Here is an 18,133-nt window from a genome sequence, read left to right as displayed (position 1 = left end):
TACAACCCACTGTTTACTGCACTTTGGCCACCTAATGAGAAGGAAGGACTCACTGGAGAAGAGCCTAATGCTGGGAAAGATTGAGGGCAAGAGAAGAAAGGGACAACAGAGAATGAGGTGGCTAGATGGAGTCACTGAAGCAGTAGGCGTGAGCTTAAATGGACTCCAGAAGATGGTAGAGGACAGGAAGGCCTGGAGGAACGTTGTCCATAGGGTCGTGATGGGTCGGACACGACTTCGCAGCTAACAACAACAACAACTGTTTACTGCAATAAGACTGTGCATGCGCTGATAGTCATGCTGACCACATGACCAGGGAAGCATCTTCAGATAACGGGAGCGCCCTCATCTAAAAAATGGAGATGAGCACCGCCCCTTAGAGTCAGACCCAACTGCACAGGGGAAACCTTTACTTTTACCTTAACTAGCAAGGACCATATTAAAATTGGTAGTAATTTGAAAGGGGATAGACACCTGATGCTTGATCTGCAGATTTTTCATGCAGCTTGGTAATGTCATTGTGCAAATTTCTATACAAGCCTCTACATCAGTGTTTCTCAACCCTGGCAACTTTAAGATATGGGAACTTCAACTCCCAGAATTCCCCATTCAGCCTTGCTGGAAGTTATAATCCACCTCTCTTAAAAGCGGCCAAGGTTGAGAAACCCTGATCTAGGCCATAAAGTCCAATCTCCTATTCAATGCAGGAATGCATATTAAAGCATTCCAACACAGGAATCATAAGATCCCTCTCCATACTGTTTCATACTCCAGGTTTGAGATAAAAAAATGTGAATTGATCCAATGGTACCCAGTCTTCTTTAGTATAGACCAGTCCTTCTCTAACTTGGATGGCTGGCTGAGGAATTCTGGAAGATGAAGATGCCTCATCTTAAAATTGCCGAGGTTGAGAAATTCAGCGAGTGGGGAAAAGTGGAAACTAGGAACAGGTATCTCTATCCATTTCAGCAATTGCTGCTTTAATATTGTTGTGGTGCAGGATATGCATTTTCTCTCACACAGCTGCAGCAGGCTGCTGACTCATCATTTTGTCCTTAAATGACCCCTCTGGTTTCTTGTCTGCTGTATATGAGGATGTCAGGAGGAGGAGAATAAAAGATGGAAAAAAGAGGAATGTCATTGTGAAGAAGTCAAGCTTAAAGCTGCTGCATCAAGAGTGTTCTCAATTCAGCTAGACATTTGTCATTCCGGGACTGGTGTTTTTCTCTGCAATGTGCAAGAGTTGCATCGTCCCAGCTGGTGGTGGTGCTAGAAATATTGGAGAAAGGCTGAATTCTATAAGCTGTGCCTATGACATAACTGAGCATATGTATATTTTCATGTTTAGTCTGGTTTTCTTGGTTACTTTTGGGCCTTGCGAGTTAATATGATACCAGAATGAAAAAGATGAATACCTGCTCTAAAAATAATCTCTGGAACTCCTGCAGAATGAGCTGTTTAGACCAGCTTGAAATAATAGACTGCTTTAAATGACACAATGGGAGAAAGTGCTCCTTGAGTTTTCAGAGTCAGCACTTACGCAAGAATTACAAAGCTAGAACACATCCAATCAATGGTTGTCTGGTTTCTTCTAAAATATCTCAACTGAGACAGGAGCTATAGAAGTTAGGTGTTTGCATGCCAGTTGTTTTGGCACGCAATGCCCTGTAGCAGTGTCTTGAGGGGAGAAGTTGAAACAGTTTGTGTTTTGAGGATTTGAGATAGTTGTAGATAGTTTCTCAGCCCTCTTCCTGGTTCGTGCAGTGTACAGATCCTCAATGGAAGGCAGGCTGGTTGCAACTGTTTTTTCTGCAGTCCTAACTATCCATTGAAGTCTGTACCCATCCTGTTTGGTTGCTGTGCCAATACCGTTGTTAAACCAGACATCATGTGACTGTGACGGACTTGCAACCTCACTTCTGCCACAGTTGTTAAGAGAATCATGGTCATTAAGTGAGAGATTGAGTGACTGCGATTTGCAATGTCGCTTCCAGTTTCTCTGTTGACTTTGCTTGTTGGAAGCTGGCTGTGAAATGTGCAAACGTGGTCATGGGATGTGGTAGTCATAAATCCTTCTGGCTATAAAGCATCCAAACCTCTGTCATGTATCTATGGGATGCTGTAACAGTTGTAAGTGTGAGGACTGGCCCAAAAGTTACTTTTTTAGCACCATTACAACTTTGAATGGATTCTAAACAGGTCAGTTCTTAAGCGCGGGTACTTTTTTATTTTTTTATTTTATTTTAATCCCAGTCTTCTCCGAAGACTCAGGGCGGCTTACAATTTAAGCACAAATCAATGTGCTTAGCAATAGTCTTCATTCTATGTATATGCCTGCTTATTAGAGCTTTCACCCCCCCACACAAGCAGCATTATTACAAAGTCAGCTTAATTGCCCCCAACAATCTGGGTCCTCATTTTACCTACCTCGGAAGGATGGAAGGCTGAGTCAACCTTGAGCCTGGTGGGACTCGAACCTGCACTAATTGCAGGCAGCTGGTGTTACTTAAGGAGGCATTAGCCCACTGCTCCACCAAGGCTCAGAAAAGTGTTATCAGAGCAAATCAAAGGAGGACAGTGCTAGCAAAAGCTCCTAGCATTATTCCCAATAAAAGAGGAGTAGGTTTCTTGGTACTTCTTGCCAAGGAACACAAGTAAGGGATAATGTCTTCCTCATCTTCTTCTCTTGTGAACATATTTGGCCATTCTGGAGAAACAGTGTTGGAGTAAATGGATTTTTAGATTTGATGCAGTGCTATTATTCTTGTATTCTTAAATGTGAAGGTTTATTTTACATCCCATTCTTTAATTTTTGACTTGGTTGGCTGTTTTCTTAATATTTTATCTCTTGGAAATGATCCAGAAATATGCAATGCCCTGCAAATTGCATATGGACAGTTCAGCTGGATTCTGTGGGAAATGTTGCTTATCTCAGAAGTCCCCAATCTTTGGGGCACCAGGGACCGGTTACCTGGGGAGACATTTTTCCATGGACTGGAGGGGGTGCAGTTTTGTGTGCTGCCTGCATCCCGCAGATGGGGCTTTGCTTGTTTGTGCAGACTGGTTGCTGGCATGCCACAGACCGGTACCGATCCACGGACCGGGGGGTGGGGACCCCGGCTTATGTGCATTGTTCTCTCGGTTTGCGTCATTGCAGTGTATTCTTTTTCTTTGAGTGCCTATAATTGGACCCTACAAAGGAGGCAGCAAGACAGTTTAGAGAGGAAACAGGACCATTTACAGAACAGTTTATAGGGAGTGCTCAACTTAGAGCTTAGTTACAACGGCACTGAAAAAAGTGACTTACGATCAGTCATTGCTCTTAGGACTGATGCAGCATCTCTGTGCTCACATGACCAAAACTTGGGCACTTGGCAACCAGCATGTATTTACGACAATTGCAGCATCCTGGAATCACGAAGGGACAAAGGGAGGCTCAGCTAATCTCAATGTATACATAGTTGTACTTTGACAATAAAGGTTCATTCATTCATTCATTCATTCATTCATTCATTCATTCATTCATCATTTGCCACCGTCCCAGCCAGCTTCTGCCAAGCAAAGTCAGTGGGTGAAGCTGGATTCCCTTAACCGCTGCAGTGATTCCTAATAACATAGCCAAAAAAGATGTAAAATTGGGAATGGCTCACTTAACAACCACCTTGCTTATCAACAGAAATCTGGGTCCCAATTATGGTCATAAGGTGAGGACTACTTCCATTGAGTCCATGGTAGGGAGAAGGGTGAGTAGGGAGAGAAGGGTGAGCACTCCATATTAATCATACTAGATATACATTGTACAGGGGAATTGTTATCTTCATTAGAGAAGGACCACAGGTGATATGGGAGAGGGGGATGTGACAGAGAAGGAGGGGTGGTGTCGCCTGTCCTCCAAAGCAGTAGAGGACAGGACAAGAAGTAACAAGTGGAATATCATTAAAGAGAGATCAAACCTAAAATTAAGGAAAGGTTTCCTGACACTAAGGACAATTATCAGTGAAACATCTTACCTCCAGAAGTTGTGAGTGCTCCATCACTGGAGGTTTTTAAGAAGAGCTTAGACAGCCATTTGTCCAGGGTCTCCTACTTAAGCAGTGGGTTGCACTAGAAGATCTGCTAGATCCCTCCCAAGCCTATTATTCTATGTCCTATGTCTTGTTTTGATAGGGTTTCAAGATTCTGTTACATTACCCTAGTACAGGGGTGTCAAACTCAATTTCATTGAGGGCCGCATCAGCACTACGGTTGCCCTCAGGGGGCCGGGTGGGTGTGGCCTGGGTGGGCGTGGCCTACTGGGTGGGCGTGGCCATAGTGCGTATGGCCTACTGGGTGGGCGTGGCCAGCTCTACATCGTTCGCATCAAGGGTGCCTATGGGGGCCTGGGCAGGAGTGGGACAGATCTGAGGGTCTCTGGCAGGAGGAGGGTCTCTGGGCCAGGGCCAAGGCAGGGGGGGCCGTTCCCTCACTGTTTCCAGGATGTCTTCGCGGGCCACATGAAACCACTTTGCGGGCCGGATCTGGCCCCCGGGCCTTGTGTTTGACATGTCTGCCCTAGTAGCAACAGTGATCTTTCCAGAAATTGAAATGGTTCTTGTTTATGAAAGTTGCCAGCCTTTTAGACCTTGATAGGATAGAAAGCAAATCTCAGAAGCTGTAAGACCAATTCTTTTTTTTTTTTTTTGAGAAGGCATTTCTTGTTACTCTTGTGCCATCAGAGAGGTTGCAGTCAGCTTGATGGCCTTCATCTTATAGAAGATTTGCCTGACATCCAAGAAGCATTTTGCATGATATCAGTTTTGTTATGGTGCTGTTCGTGTGGGTATTTGCATAGCTGGTTGAACATACTAAGCTATCACAGTGTGGCGATCTCTTTTACAGCTCAACAGGTTCCACTTAAAACAGATGTTCTCTTGTGCCCAGAAGTTCAGCAGGGAAGATGGAAGCAGCTGAGGCGTTTATTAAAAATGGCTGCTTCTTATGACAATGAATCCCTTTGACAGGGAATTAAAACTACAGCATGCTGTGCTTACCATCATTTTTGTTCCTAAACAAAATACCAACTTGTATTTTGAGAAATATATAAAAAAAATGATAACTGGGGTTGTGGGGTGGGGAGGGGAGGGGAGGGAAGGGCTGGGATCGAGTATCTCTGTATTCAGAGTGAACAGCCAATATCAACTATCAAAATTAGAATTGTCCCTTTCTGGGATTTAATAACTTCATTTTATCCCACCTCCAAGAATTGGCCAGCCTTATGTTACCCCCCGTGCTCAATCCTCTTGCTTTTTTCTGGAGATTGCTTTCATGTTTAAAAGCCCACCCACCCCTCCCCACCCCTCCCCCCAAAAAATGTTTGGTTCATTTTTGCAGGCTCATGTTCTCCCCAGACTGCTGATCACTGTTTGTTGGTGGGGATGATGTAGTTTTGGGCTAAATCACCATGGCAAGCCCAGATTGATGGTTGGAAATAAGGAAATGATGATACATACGCCATTAAATAAGGAAGAGCAGTCAATAATTAAACTGTGCCAATTCGTCCTCTCAGTCAAGTATACTTCTGGATGTGATATGATGTGGGAATTAAACTGGAGAGGAGATACGGTAAGAAAGATGAAGATTCATTACTACTAAATTATTCCAGCGGTTTTACCAACCTAATAAGCCCAGCTGAGCTATCTGGAATTTATTCTACTAGGGTAACTACATATAATATTGCAGCTAATGAATTAAGAACATCTTCATGCAGATATTCCTACTTTGCATAATCTAGGCTGATCACAGAATCCAATGTGTTCTGCTGCAGAAATCAGGTTGTCCTGGAGCCAAAATGTGCTACTGTGTTTCTTTCAAGGACCAAATCTTATTTCAGGACCCTTCAATTGCTCACATCCAGATTCTAAGAGATGATGTAAGATGGTATCCTTGGTGATCTCTGGTATTGGTTGTTTCCTTGCAGACATTTCATTACCAAACTACGTAACATCCTCAATGCATAGATGGTATAAGTTTAGTTTCTTGGCAAAACTAAAGACCTGGAATGTGCAGAGGATGCAGATTCACTAAAGCTACTAAAATCTTGACCATGTTGATTTTGTCTCTACTTACAGGATTCCACGTGATTCCAACCCTTTCCAGCATCGTTCCTGAGAGCTGCTTACTCATTGTTGTAGGACTGCTGGTTGGTGGGCTCATTAAAGCCGTGGGGGAAACCCCTCCAGTCCTAAATTCCAAGATCTTCTTCCTCTTCCTTCTCCCACCCATTATCCTGGACGCTGGTTACTTCTTGCCTTTGCGCCAATTCACTGAGAATGTGGGCACCATCCTGATTTTCGCTGTGATTGGGACATTATGGAATGCTTTCTTCGTCGGGTCTCTGATGTATGCTGTGTGCCAGATAGGTGGTACTTCCTTATCAAACATTGGTCTCTTGGACAACCTGCTGTTTGGCAGCATCATCTCTGCAGTGGACCCTGTGGCCGTGCTGGCTGTATTTGAGGAGATTCACATCAATGAACTTTTGCACATCTTGGTGTTTGGCGAGTCGTTGTTGAATGATGCAGTTACTGTGGTAAGTAGAGCACAGATTTGGCAGGGATGGCTCTGACACGGAATAAAGGAAGACCTTGTGGATTTGGAGCACTGTTGAAGGCAGCCAAGGAGGAGGAGACACCTAAAATGTCTTGTGCATGATTCAACACAATGTTCATACTCTCAAAAAAACCCCACTGCATGTGGACATTGATGTAGGGATTATTAGCTGAGAGATTTCTGTGTCCAGAAGGGATCAGCTGATGCCAAGGGAACCCCAAAGAAAGGATCACTTTGCCTTTTGGTTTGATTCTTAGCATCTCTTAGTCAAAAATATCCTGTATCTACTCAGGATGAACTGAACAATCATTGGATAGACATCAAGTCTTTCAAGTTGAAGGCATCTACTTCTTATCTTCCTAAATATTAGATAACCCAGGGATAGAAAACAGAGTTTGTCTGCAGAAGATCTCAAGGGAAAATGTAGGAAAATCTCTGCCCGTTTAATAGGAGCTGTACCATGCTTTGTACCATTTGTTGTAATAGTTAAGGCAGTAAACTAGAAACCAGGAGATCATAAGTTCTAGTTGCTAAGGTTGAGAAGAATTGGATTCGGCTGTAGGCCTTGTCACAGTACATGCATTGCATTCCATAAGTTTGTGATTCAATCTTGGAAGCTTCAGATAAGTGGGTTAAAAAAGGTCTTCTCTAAAGCTCAGAGGACCTGCGTCCGGCCACTGTTGACAGTACTGAAGTAGTCGGACCAACAGATTGGCCTGAATATGGAAATTCATTCACTGCAGTCATGGCTAATGGACTTCATAATACATTGGTGGAAACATTACTACCTTTTTAAAAAATTAAAGCATCCATTCCAGTCTCTTAATCAGAGATTCCCAAAGTGCCTAGCAATGTTTATCCAAAACCCAATAGAAACGATAAAGCCCCAAACATAATTTGGAACAAATTAAACTAAAATAGCTTAATGGGCCACTAAAAAAAGCCTTCCAGGACATCAACAGATACTTAGCAACTGAAAAAGATGAAGGCTTTCTAAAGGTGAAGCCGGCTAAATGTCAGAAACCGAAGGCGAAGTCTGGACAAAACCTTTTAAACTTCATGAAATATAATCATGCATTTGTTTTTAAAGGTACCGTGTTATATTTCAGGTAGTCTAATACCTTATTTATTTAAAACAATTTATCCTTGAACTAAGATCATTCATTTAGCAACCATTCAAAGTTACAACGGCACTGAAAAAAGTGACTTACACTGGGTATTCACACTTAAAACCAGGGGTCTTCAAACTTGGCCCTTTTATGACTTGTGGACTTCAACTCCCAGAATTAATAATAATAATAAACATGCCTGGCTGAGGAATTCTGGGAGTTGAAGTCCACAAGTCATATAAAAGGGCCAAGTTTGAAGACCCCTGCTTAAAACCATTGCAGTGTTCCCATGGTCACGGGGCCAACATTCGACTGCTTGGCTATTAGCCTATATTTACCAGGACTGCAGAATTCCAGGGTCACGTGACCACCATTTTCCACCTTCCCAGCCAGCTTCCAACTAGCAAAGTCAATGGGGGAAGCATTGGATTGGCTTAACAACTGTGTGATTCATTTAACTGCAGCGATTCACTTAACCATGGCGAAACAGGTCATAATATTGGACACGACTCACTTAACAACCCTTTTGCTTGACAATAGAAATTCTGGTCCCAATTGTGGTCATACATTGAGGACTATCTGTATATAACCACCCATCTTTCAACCAACCAAGTCTAGGCAACGGGGGAAAAAAATCACAATACATCGCAGCACCTCACGTGACGTTGTGAGTTTGACACCCCTGTTATATAGCAACACTCAAAGAAGAGTTCCTCGTCTCCCAACTCTGCATCTTTTATGGGGTACTGCTGCAAACTGCTATAGCTTGTAGTAATGCTACATATAATAGCATGTAGAAAAAGAAAAATCTGGAAAAGAATTTTCTCGCACGCCATTTATATTTTAGGTTGCATTTTCTGGGGAATCTACTATGGTTCATGTAAGAGATCTACTGTGCTTTCAATGACTAATGCAAGGAAGGTCCCTTCCTCCTTTCTCATCAGGAGGCATTTGAAAGGGCAGAGAGAATGGAGTGGAAAAACTGGCTTTAACCATGTTATTTTATTTATAGCCGGGACAACGAAAGGGCACTAAGAAGTGACTAATTTGTGCAAAGTCATGATTGCTACAAGGCCCAAGAAGGTCTCTCTAAATTCAGAGAGATGCCAAAATGATATACGTCTCTTTTCCTTTGTCCAGTTTTCTCCTGTTCAGTTGTAACTAACTTTAGAAGTGAGCAGCAACCTCTCTTGACGCTTGAAGACTGGGACCCTTGCAAGTGCTCTGCCCGATGGCAGCATTCCTCTTTCTGAGGTGCAGAACAGTGGGAACTTTGCAACCAGGTCATAAATTCCTTTTGGGACATCCATTGTAACTTCAAATGGTCACTGAGGGACTGGTTGTAAATTGAGGACTGTCTGTACCGTTAGTTAAAGTATTTCTTAAATTGTTTTCATATAATAAATGTTTGGAGGTCAATGAACGATCTGGAACTTCATGAAGGGGGTCAATGAGCTGAAGAGTTTGGGGACTCCTGCTCGAGAAGTATGGAACTAGGGGAAAATCTCCCCTAAAACAGTTTGAACTTGAAGGGTCTTGAATTTTAATTCCTCAAGCCAGTCTTGTCTAGCCTTGTGTGGACTTCAGCTTCCACAATTTCCCAACCAGCAGGACTTTGCTAAGAATTCTGGGAGTTGAGATCAATCATCTGGAAGCTGCCATCTATCTAGATGCCTTGGATTATCTCACTAGTGGTTAAGATGCAGGGAGGCTATTCACTTTATATCATCTCCTGCCATAAAGCACTATGACGCTTACAAAAATGCAGAAACATCCAATTGCTGTGCCTTTCTTCTGTCTCTTGGCCTGCCCTGAATTTATGCTACCCCAGCAGCTAAGTGGATGCCAACACATGTTGGATCTTGCACAATCTTGCTTTTCTTTTGGATGTCCATTCTCCAGCCCCCCGCAGGATGAGAGGGAGATGATGCAAACACCTGACCAAAACAAGGTCTCAAAGAAAAGACAACGGCTTCTGACAGCCGGACCAGTTTCAGGTTATAATTGGCTAAGACAGGGAAGGCATTCATTAGTTTTCAACAAGAGGTCTAGAATTGCTGGAAATTGAGCAGTATATAAATATAATTTATCGTTGTCAATTGCACAGTCATCCAGATGTTTAGACTGGATTGGGCCTTTTTATTCACCTATCAAGTCTTTGCCAAGAACCAGGAATAGGCAGATGTTGCGTGATGGTGTTAAAGGTATTGTTGCAGAATGTGAGCTGTTCCAAGGGAAGCTGCCTTTTTTGCAGTTGACCGATGGCGATTTTGTCAATGCTGATGGTGCTCCAGAAGATTTGGAATTGCATGCAGGATACCTATCAGAATGCAGTATTGCAGGTAAACTCTGCCCACTGTCAGGGGTTCGATCCTGACCAGCTCAAGGTTGACTTAGGGTTTTGCTGTTCTAGCCAAGGAGGCCAGCTTAGCACATGGTTTGCCATGCTGAGCAATTATGATCAGCTTGCACTCAGCAGGACAAATGCTACATTAAAATATATATATATGTTCCTGTTTGATCCAACTTTTCTTCTTTCCTTTGTAGGATAGTAACTCCCTTTCATGTTGGCACACCTATTGGCAGCCTCTGATCACTGCCTCGGTGGTCTGAGATGGCTTTTCTCTCCCTCCTTTGTGTCTCCTCCAGGTTCTCTACCACCTTTTTGAAGAGTTTGCTAACTTTGATAAAATCACCCTTACGGACATCATCCTGGGCTTCCTGAGCTTCTTTGTGGTGTCCCTGGGGGGTGTCTTTGTCGGGGTTGTCTACGGCATCATCGGAGCCTTCACCTCCCGTTTCACCTCCCACATCCGGGTCATTGAACCTCTTTTCGTCTTTCTGTACAGTTACATGGCATATCTGTCTGCAGAAGTCTTCCACCTTTCAGGCATCATGGCGTAAGTATTAGACTGAGATGGCAGCAAGTGATGCCCTTCAGGTATTTTGGACTTGAGCTCTTATCAGTCCCAATTAGCATAGTAGTTTGGAAGGGACCATAGGAGTTGTAGTCCATTCATCTGAAGGGGAACTGGATTGTCTGCCCCTGGTGTAGAAATTGAACTATAATGAGTTTGTGGACATTCGTGGCAGCATCTAATGATTCCCCAAAACTCTGCAGAGCTCAGCCTGTTTAGTATTTGGATGGAAGACCACAATGACACATCAGAGCTGTAGGCTAGACTGCAAACTTGGGGGGAGGGGGAACATCCTGCAAACCACTTGTGTATTGTTGCTATGTCCATGAAATTCTTAGGTTGACTTTAGATCACAACCTTTAGATCGGGGGTCTCCAAACTTGGCAACTTTAAGATTTGTGGACTTCAACTCCCAGAATTCTCCAGCCAGCCACAAGTCTTAAAATTCCCAGTTTTGGAGCTCTCTGCTTTAGATCATAGGCAGATGACTTATTTTAAGGTATTTATTTATTAAATGTATTTGTTAGAATTACAACCTCTCTTTTCTCCAGGAACTTGATTTGCATTCATGTATTCTCTCCTTCATGACAGGTTGAAGTGAGAGAGAGAGAGGAAAAAAAACTGGCTCAAAGACACCTAGACAGTCAGTTATAAACCTATCTTAATAAATAGTAAATATTTTTTTAAGATAAAACTAAAATATATTTGTAAAATAACCTGACTGGAATCCATGTGTGAAGTCCAAAAGAAGCAATCTATGTCTAGGTTATAAAATAGTATCTAAAATTATATAAAATGTGATACATCTGAAATTACAAAAATGTAACAGGATCTAAACTGTAAATAAAATGTGATAGTTTATTATTGTACAGTTACAATAATAATAATCACAAAATAAAAAAACTTAATAACAGAAGTAGAACCACTATGGTAAAAGAAAGCAAAGTAATAGGGTCCAATAGTAATAGGGTCCAATCCCAAATATTTGGAGCACCACCTGAACATCACTAGCATTGACAAATCAGGGTCAATCCATTGCAAAAGACAGCTTTGCTTGGAACATCTTACATCCTGTGTAATGCCATTAATCCCCTTCATGGATTACTGCCTTGTCGTGGCGAAGGGGCTTGCGTAATTCAATGAAGCTATGAGCTATGCCGTTCAGGGCCACCCAAGACGGACAGGTCATAGCTGAGAGTTCTGACAAAACGTGATCCACTGGAGAAGGAAATGGCAACCCACTCCAGTATCTTTGCCATGAAAACCCTATGGACAGTACCAAAAGGCAAAACGATATGACGCTGGAAGATGAGCCCCTCAGGTCGGAAGGCGTCCAATATGCTACTGGGGAAGAGCAGAGGGCTAGTACTAGTAGTGCCAGAAAGAATGAAGCGACTGGGCCAAAGCCGAAAGGACGCTCAGCTGTGGATGTGTCTGGTGGTGAAAGGAAAGTCCGATGCTGTAAAGATTTTTTCTCCATAGGAACCTGGAATGTAAGATCCATGAATCAAGGAAAGCTGGACGTGGTCAAACAAGAGATGACAAGACTGAACATCGACATCTTAGGTATCAGCGAACTAAAATGGACAGGAATGGGTGAATTTAATTCAGATGACCATCAGGTATACTACTGCGGGCAAGAGTCCCTCAGAAGAAATGGAGTAGCCTTCATAGTCAATAAAAGAGTAGGAAAATCAATACTGGGATACAATCCTCAAAATGACAGAATGATCTCAGTTCGAATCCAAGGGAAACCATTCAATATCACAGTAGTCCAAGTCTATGCCCCAACCACCAGTGCTGAGGAGGATGAAATTGACCAGTTCTATGAAGCCCTACAGCACCTTATAGAAGTAACACCAAAAATGATGTCCTTATCATCATGGGGGATTGGAATGCTAAAGTAGGAAGCCAAAAGATAAGTGGAATAACAGGCAATTTTGGCCTTGGAGTACAAAATGAAGCAGGGCACAGGCTGATAGAATTTTGTCAAGAGAATACGATGGTCATAGCAAACACTCTTTTCCAACAACCCAAGAGACGGCTCTACACATGGACATCACCAGACGGTCAACACAGAAATCAGATTGACTATATGCTCTGCAGCCAAAGATGGAGAAGCTCTATACAGTCGGTAAAAACAAGACCAGGAGCTGACTGTGGCTCAGACCATGAGCTTCTCCTTGCAAAGTTTAGGCTTAAACTGAAGAAAGTAGGGAAAAGCACTAGGCCACCCAGGTATGAATTAAATCATATCCCTGTTGAATATACAGTAGAGGTGACAAATAGATTTAAGGAATTAGATCTGATAGACAGAGTGCCTGAAGAACTATGGACAAAGGTTCGCGACATTGTACAACAGGTAGCAACCAAAACCATCCCAAAGAAAAAGAAATGCAAGAAAGCAAAATGGCTGTCTGAGGAAGCTTTGCAAATAGCTGAGGAAAGGAGGGAAGCGAAAGGCAAGGGAGAAAAACATAGATATGCCCAATTTAATGCAGAATTCCAGAGAATAGCTAGAAGAGATAAGAATGCCTTCTTAAATGAACAGTGCAAAGAAATAGAAGAAAACAATAGAATAGGGAGGACCAGAGATCTTTTCAAGAAAATTGGAGAGATGAAAGGAACATTCCATGCAAAAATGGGCATGATAAAGGACCAAAATGGCAGGGACCTAACAGAGGCAGAAGAGATTAAGAAGAGGTGGCAAAAGTACACAGAAGAACTATACAAGAATGAGCTTAACATCCCAGATAATCACAATGAGGTGGTCACTGACCTCGAGCCAGACATCCTAGAATGTGAAGTGAAGTGGGCCTTAGAAAAGCTGAGCAACAACAAAGCTAGTGGAGGTGACAGTATTCCAGCTGAGCTATTCAAAATCTTAAAAGACAGTGCAGTAAAAGTGCTACACTCAATTTGCCAGCAAATTTGGAAAACTCAACAGTGGCCACAGGATTGGAAAAGATCAGTTTACATCCCAATTCCAAAAAAAGGCAGTGCCAAAGAATGTTCAAACTATCGCACCATTGCACTCATTTCTCATGCTAGTAAAGTCATGCTTAAAATCCTACAAGCTAGACTTCAGCAGTATGTGGATCGAGAACTACCAGAAGTACAGGCAGGATTTCGAAGAGGCAGAGGAACTAGAGATCAAATTGCCAACATACGCTGGATCATGGAGAAAGCTAGGGAGTTCCAGAAAAACATCTACTTCTGCTTCATTGACTATGCTAAAGCCTTTGATTGTGTGGATCATAACAAACTGTGGCAAGTTCTTAAAGAGATGGGAGTACCAGACCATCTTATTTGTCTCTTGAGAAACCTATATGCGGGTCAAGAAGCAACAGTGAGAACTGGACACGGAACCACTGATTGGTTCAAAATTGGGAAAGGAGTCCAGCAAGGCTGTATACTGTTGCCCTGCCTATTTAACTTATATGCAGAGCACATCATGAGAAAGGCAGGGCTAGATGAATCAAAAATTGGAATTAAGATTGCTGGAAGAAATATCAACAACCTAAGATACGCAGATGATACCACTCTAATGGCAGAAAGTGAAGAAGAACTAAAGAGCCTCTTGTTGCGGGTGAAGAAGGAGAGTGCAAAACTTGGGTTGAAACTTAACATTAAGAAAACCAAGATCATGGCATCCGGCCCTCTCAATTCCTGGCAAATAGATGGGGAAGAAATGGAGGTAGTGACAGATTTTGTTTTCCTGGGCTCCAAGATCACTGCAGATGGGGACTGTAGCCAAGAAATTAAAAGACGCTTGCTCCTGGGAAGGAAAGCCATGGCAAATCTAGACAGCACATTAAAAAGCAGAGACATCACCCTGTCAACAAAAGTGCGTATAGTCAAGGCTATGGTCTTCCCAGTTGCAATGTATGGCAGTGAAAGTTGGACCATAAGAAAGGCTGAGCGCCAAAGAATTGAGGCCTTTGAACTATGGTGCTGGAGAAGACTCCTGCGAGTCCCTTGGACTGCAAGGCGATCAAACCAGTCAGTCCTAGAGGAGATCAATCCTGACTGCTCTTTAGAAGGCCAGATCCTGAAGCTAAAACTCAAATACTTTGGCCACCTAATGAGAAGGAAGGACTCACTGGAGAAGAGCCTAATGCTGGGAAAGATCGAGGGCAATAGAAGAAGGGGACGACAGAGAATGAGGTGGCTGGATGGAGTCACTGAAGCAGTAGGCGTGAGCTTAAATGGACTCCAGAAGATGGTAGAAGACAGGAAGGCCTGGAGGAATGTTGTCCATAGGGTCGCGATGAGTCGGACACGACTTCGCAGCTAACAACAACAATGCCATTAATATAATTAAATACCAGCATATCCCTACCCCAGGTTCCTAAGAAAGACTCAGTAGGCAGACACAAATGCCACAAAAATTCTTGGCCTTCTTTGCGCTTGGTGTCTCCTACTTTGTGTCCTTATCTTACTGAGCTCCTGAATGTGGCCACCTATCTTTGACTTTAAGCCCGATATGATCCATAAGGTAACCATACTTGCATCTTCCTGCCCTAAAGTTGTAATCTTGCACACATCTTTTGAGAAAGGGTTACAAATAGTTCTCGACTTATGACTAGTTCTGAAGTTCTGACATCTGCTACTCCCCACCCCTACCCCCGGCAACTGGCTTACATTTATAGCTGTTTGCAGTAGCCTATGGTCACCTGACCACAATTTATGATGTTTCTGCTGGACATTGCCATTTATTTCCAGTTTTCAGCAAAAAGCACCCCATAGCCAGCAATGGGCCCGCTTAATGACTGTAGCATTCACTTTATAACCACGGCATTCACTTAATGACCACCACACAAAAAAGTTAGGTCTGATCATTTGGTAACTCACTTTACAGCCCTCATGATTTATGACTGAAATAATGGACTTATGGTCATAAGTCAAGGGCTACCTGTGCTTAACCATGGGTTTTAAAATGCAGAGATATAGCAAGTCATATTTCCCCTCTGAACTCCAGGGGTGAAGTAACTGAGTACAGTGGAATTTTGCCCAACGGCAGTGTAAATAACAACAACAGTAATAGTAATAAAGTTAGAAGGGACCTTGGAGGTCATCTAGTCCAACCCCCTGCTCAGGCAGGAAACCCTTTACCATTTCAGACAAATGACTGTCCAGTCTCTTAAAAACTTCCAGTGTTGGAGCATTCACCGCTTCTGGAGGCAGGTTGTTCCACTGGTTAATTGTTCTAACAGTCAGGAAATTTCTCCTTAGTTCTAGGTTACTTTTTCTCTTTGGTTAGTTTCCATCCGTTGCTTCTTGTCCCCACCTTATGGCCATTATTGGAACCAAAATTTCTGTTGGTAAGCGAGTTAAGTAAACCCGGCTTCCTCCCCATTAACTTTACATATTGAAAGGCGGCTGGGAGAGTTCGCAAATGGGACGTTACAACCTGCCATAAGTACGTAGCAGTTGCCAAGCACCCCCTATTTTGATCATGTGACCTTAGAGATACTCTGATGGTCAAATGTGTGAGGTCTGGTCATAAGTCACTTTATTTCAGCGCCGTTGTAACTTTGAACGGTCGCTAGACAAGTGGTTGTAAATCAAGGACTATTTGTATTAGGTTGTATACGGTTGATGTAAACAGACAGATGTCCTTCCCTTGAAAGGCATTCTGCAAAGGCAGAGGACAAGGCAGTGGTGGGATTCAGCCAAAGTTCGCACCAGTTCGGCTGAACCGGTAGCTAATTTTTTGTTGCCCAGTCCCAGAATTTGACTTCCGGAAGCGGCATCCACTCAGAGAACGGGTTGTTCACCTGTTTGAATCCCATCACTGGGACAAGGGGCTTTTCTTCTCTGGCCTGACTGCAAGAAGAAGGACTTTGTTTTTAGTTGATCTCCGAGCACCAATGAAGTATGTTGCCTCTCCTCCATTTTGTCAACCAATTCTCTAGGAGGCTTGCAGAACTGCTGAGCAGATTTCTGCCAAGCTTGTGGAATGACTCATCCACAGGCTCCATTGCTGGCGACGCCAGATACTGTCAGCAGAATCGGCTAGAAAACCCTCCCTCGTTATAAAACCAACAGAGACAAAAACTCCAACCCAGGCAGGGCCATAAAAGAAGTGGCAGAGTGGGTGGGTGGGTGGGGGACGGACAGTGGGGGACACAACCTTTTGGATTCAGGGGTACTTGGCTCTGTCTTAACTGATGCGCTTCCCTTAGGAATGTGGGTGAGTCATTGTGGATCTACTGCTGAGCAGTAAGCTTGACTCACCCTGATTAGACGGGTAAAGAAATGCAGAAAAATTGCTGGGGGGCAGGGGGGGGCAACATGTTTCCAGTTCACCTTTTCCTGCTCCCCCCCTCTCCCCCTAGTCAGCTGGCAGAGGTGAACTGGAACATAGGTTTCTCTCTCTCTCTCTCTCTCTCTCTTTTGATGTTGTTTTTATTTTTGTTATTAGCCACTTGAAATAAAAGATAAGCAAAAAAGGTAAAGGACTAAAAAACAAAGGAATAGAGACACAATTTAAACGCCGCCCAGGAATAGTATACCCTTAGGTAGCGAGCGAGTGAAGAACACATTCAATCATTTGGAAAGATTAAAAGTTGTTATTAAGCTCTGAGCTAAAGGAACATATGGGTGTCTGGGCTGCGTGTTGAAGCCATGGGAAGGTCACTTCCTCTAGCAGCATATTTTAGTCTTGCGTAGGGTTTAGAGGAAAGTTGTCTCCCACTTACTCAACGTGTAGGCAGTTCCTGATTGCCAGTGAGCAACTAAATGAACGCTTAACACAAAATTTTACATTGAGGCTCATTTTTGAGCGATGTAGATGGGCGCTACAAACGTTCCTCTCTCCATCCTTTCCTTGCAAGCGTGATCATCTGGTGGCATGGAAAACCTTCTTCTCCACCAGGTATGCTGGTGGTCTCTCTGGTCTTCCCATAGCTCATTTCTCTCTTTCTTGCAGGCTGATTGCTGCAGGGGTAGTGATGCGCCCTTATGTGGAGGCCAATATCTCCCACAAGTCCCACACCACCATCAAATACTTCCTGAAGATGTGGAGCAGCGTCAGTGAGACCCTTATCTTCATCTTTCTTGGTGTCTCCACCGTGGCTGGGAACCACCACTGGAACTGGGCCTTCGTCATTTTCACCCTGATTTTCTGCTTGATTGCCAGGGTTTTAGGTCTGGACACGTTCTCAAATGGGAAATAGGGCTGGGGTGATAAATGAAAGTTACTGGTTATCTTCTTTAAAGCCCTATGTGGCTTGGGGCCAGGTTCTTTGAAGGCCCACCTCTCCTTAGTTAGCATCTACCCAGCCCACTAGAATGAGAAGGCAAGGAACTAGAACTGGGAAGGAAATTCCTGACAGCTAGAACAATTAATCAGTGGAACAACTTACCTCCAGAAGTTGTGAATGCTCCAAAACTGGAAGTTTTTAAGAAGAGACCGGACAACCATTTGTCTGAATGATATAGGATTTCCTGCCTGAGCAGGGGGGTGGACTAGAAGACCTCCAAGATCCCTCCTGTTATTCTAAGGTCTATTGT

The 18,133-nt window shown here is 43.3% G+C and overlaps 1 protein-coding gene across 1 annotated transcript in view; it reads left to right on the top strand.

The window, feature by feature from the left end:
- The window catches only part of SLC9A1 (solute carrier family 9 member A1), a 72,319-nt gene that overhangs the window by 43,419 nt on the left and 10,767 nt on the right, over window positions 1-18,133 (top strand). The window contains exons 2-4 of the mRNA XM_083369851.1: window positions 6,108-6,568; window positions 10,347-10,597; window positions 17,550-17,767. Coding sequence (XP_083225977.1) covers window positions 6,108-6,568; window positions 10,347-10,597; window positions 17,550-17,767 — 930 coding nt within the window. The remainder of the gene's footprint in view (window positions 1-6,107; window positions 6,569-10,346; window positions 10,598-17,549; window positions 17,768-18,133) is intronic.

This window comes from Vipera ursinii (assembly GCF_947247035.1).
Source record: "Vipera ursinii genome assembly, chromosome: 9".
Taxonomy (NCBI): domain Eukaryota; kingdom Metazoa; phylum Chordata; class Lepidosauria; order Squamata; family Viperidae; genus Vipera; species Vipera ursinii.
Note: the sequence above shows the minus strand (reverse complement) of the source record. Positions and strands in the feature narration are given on the sequence as shown.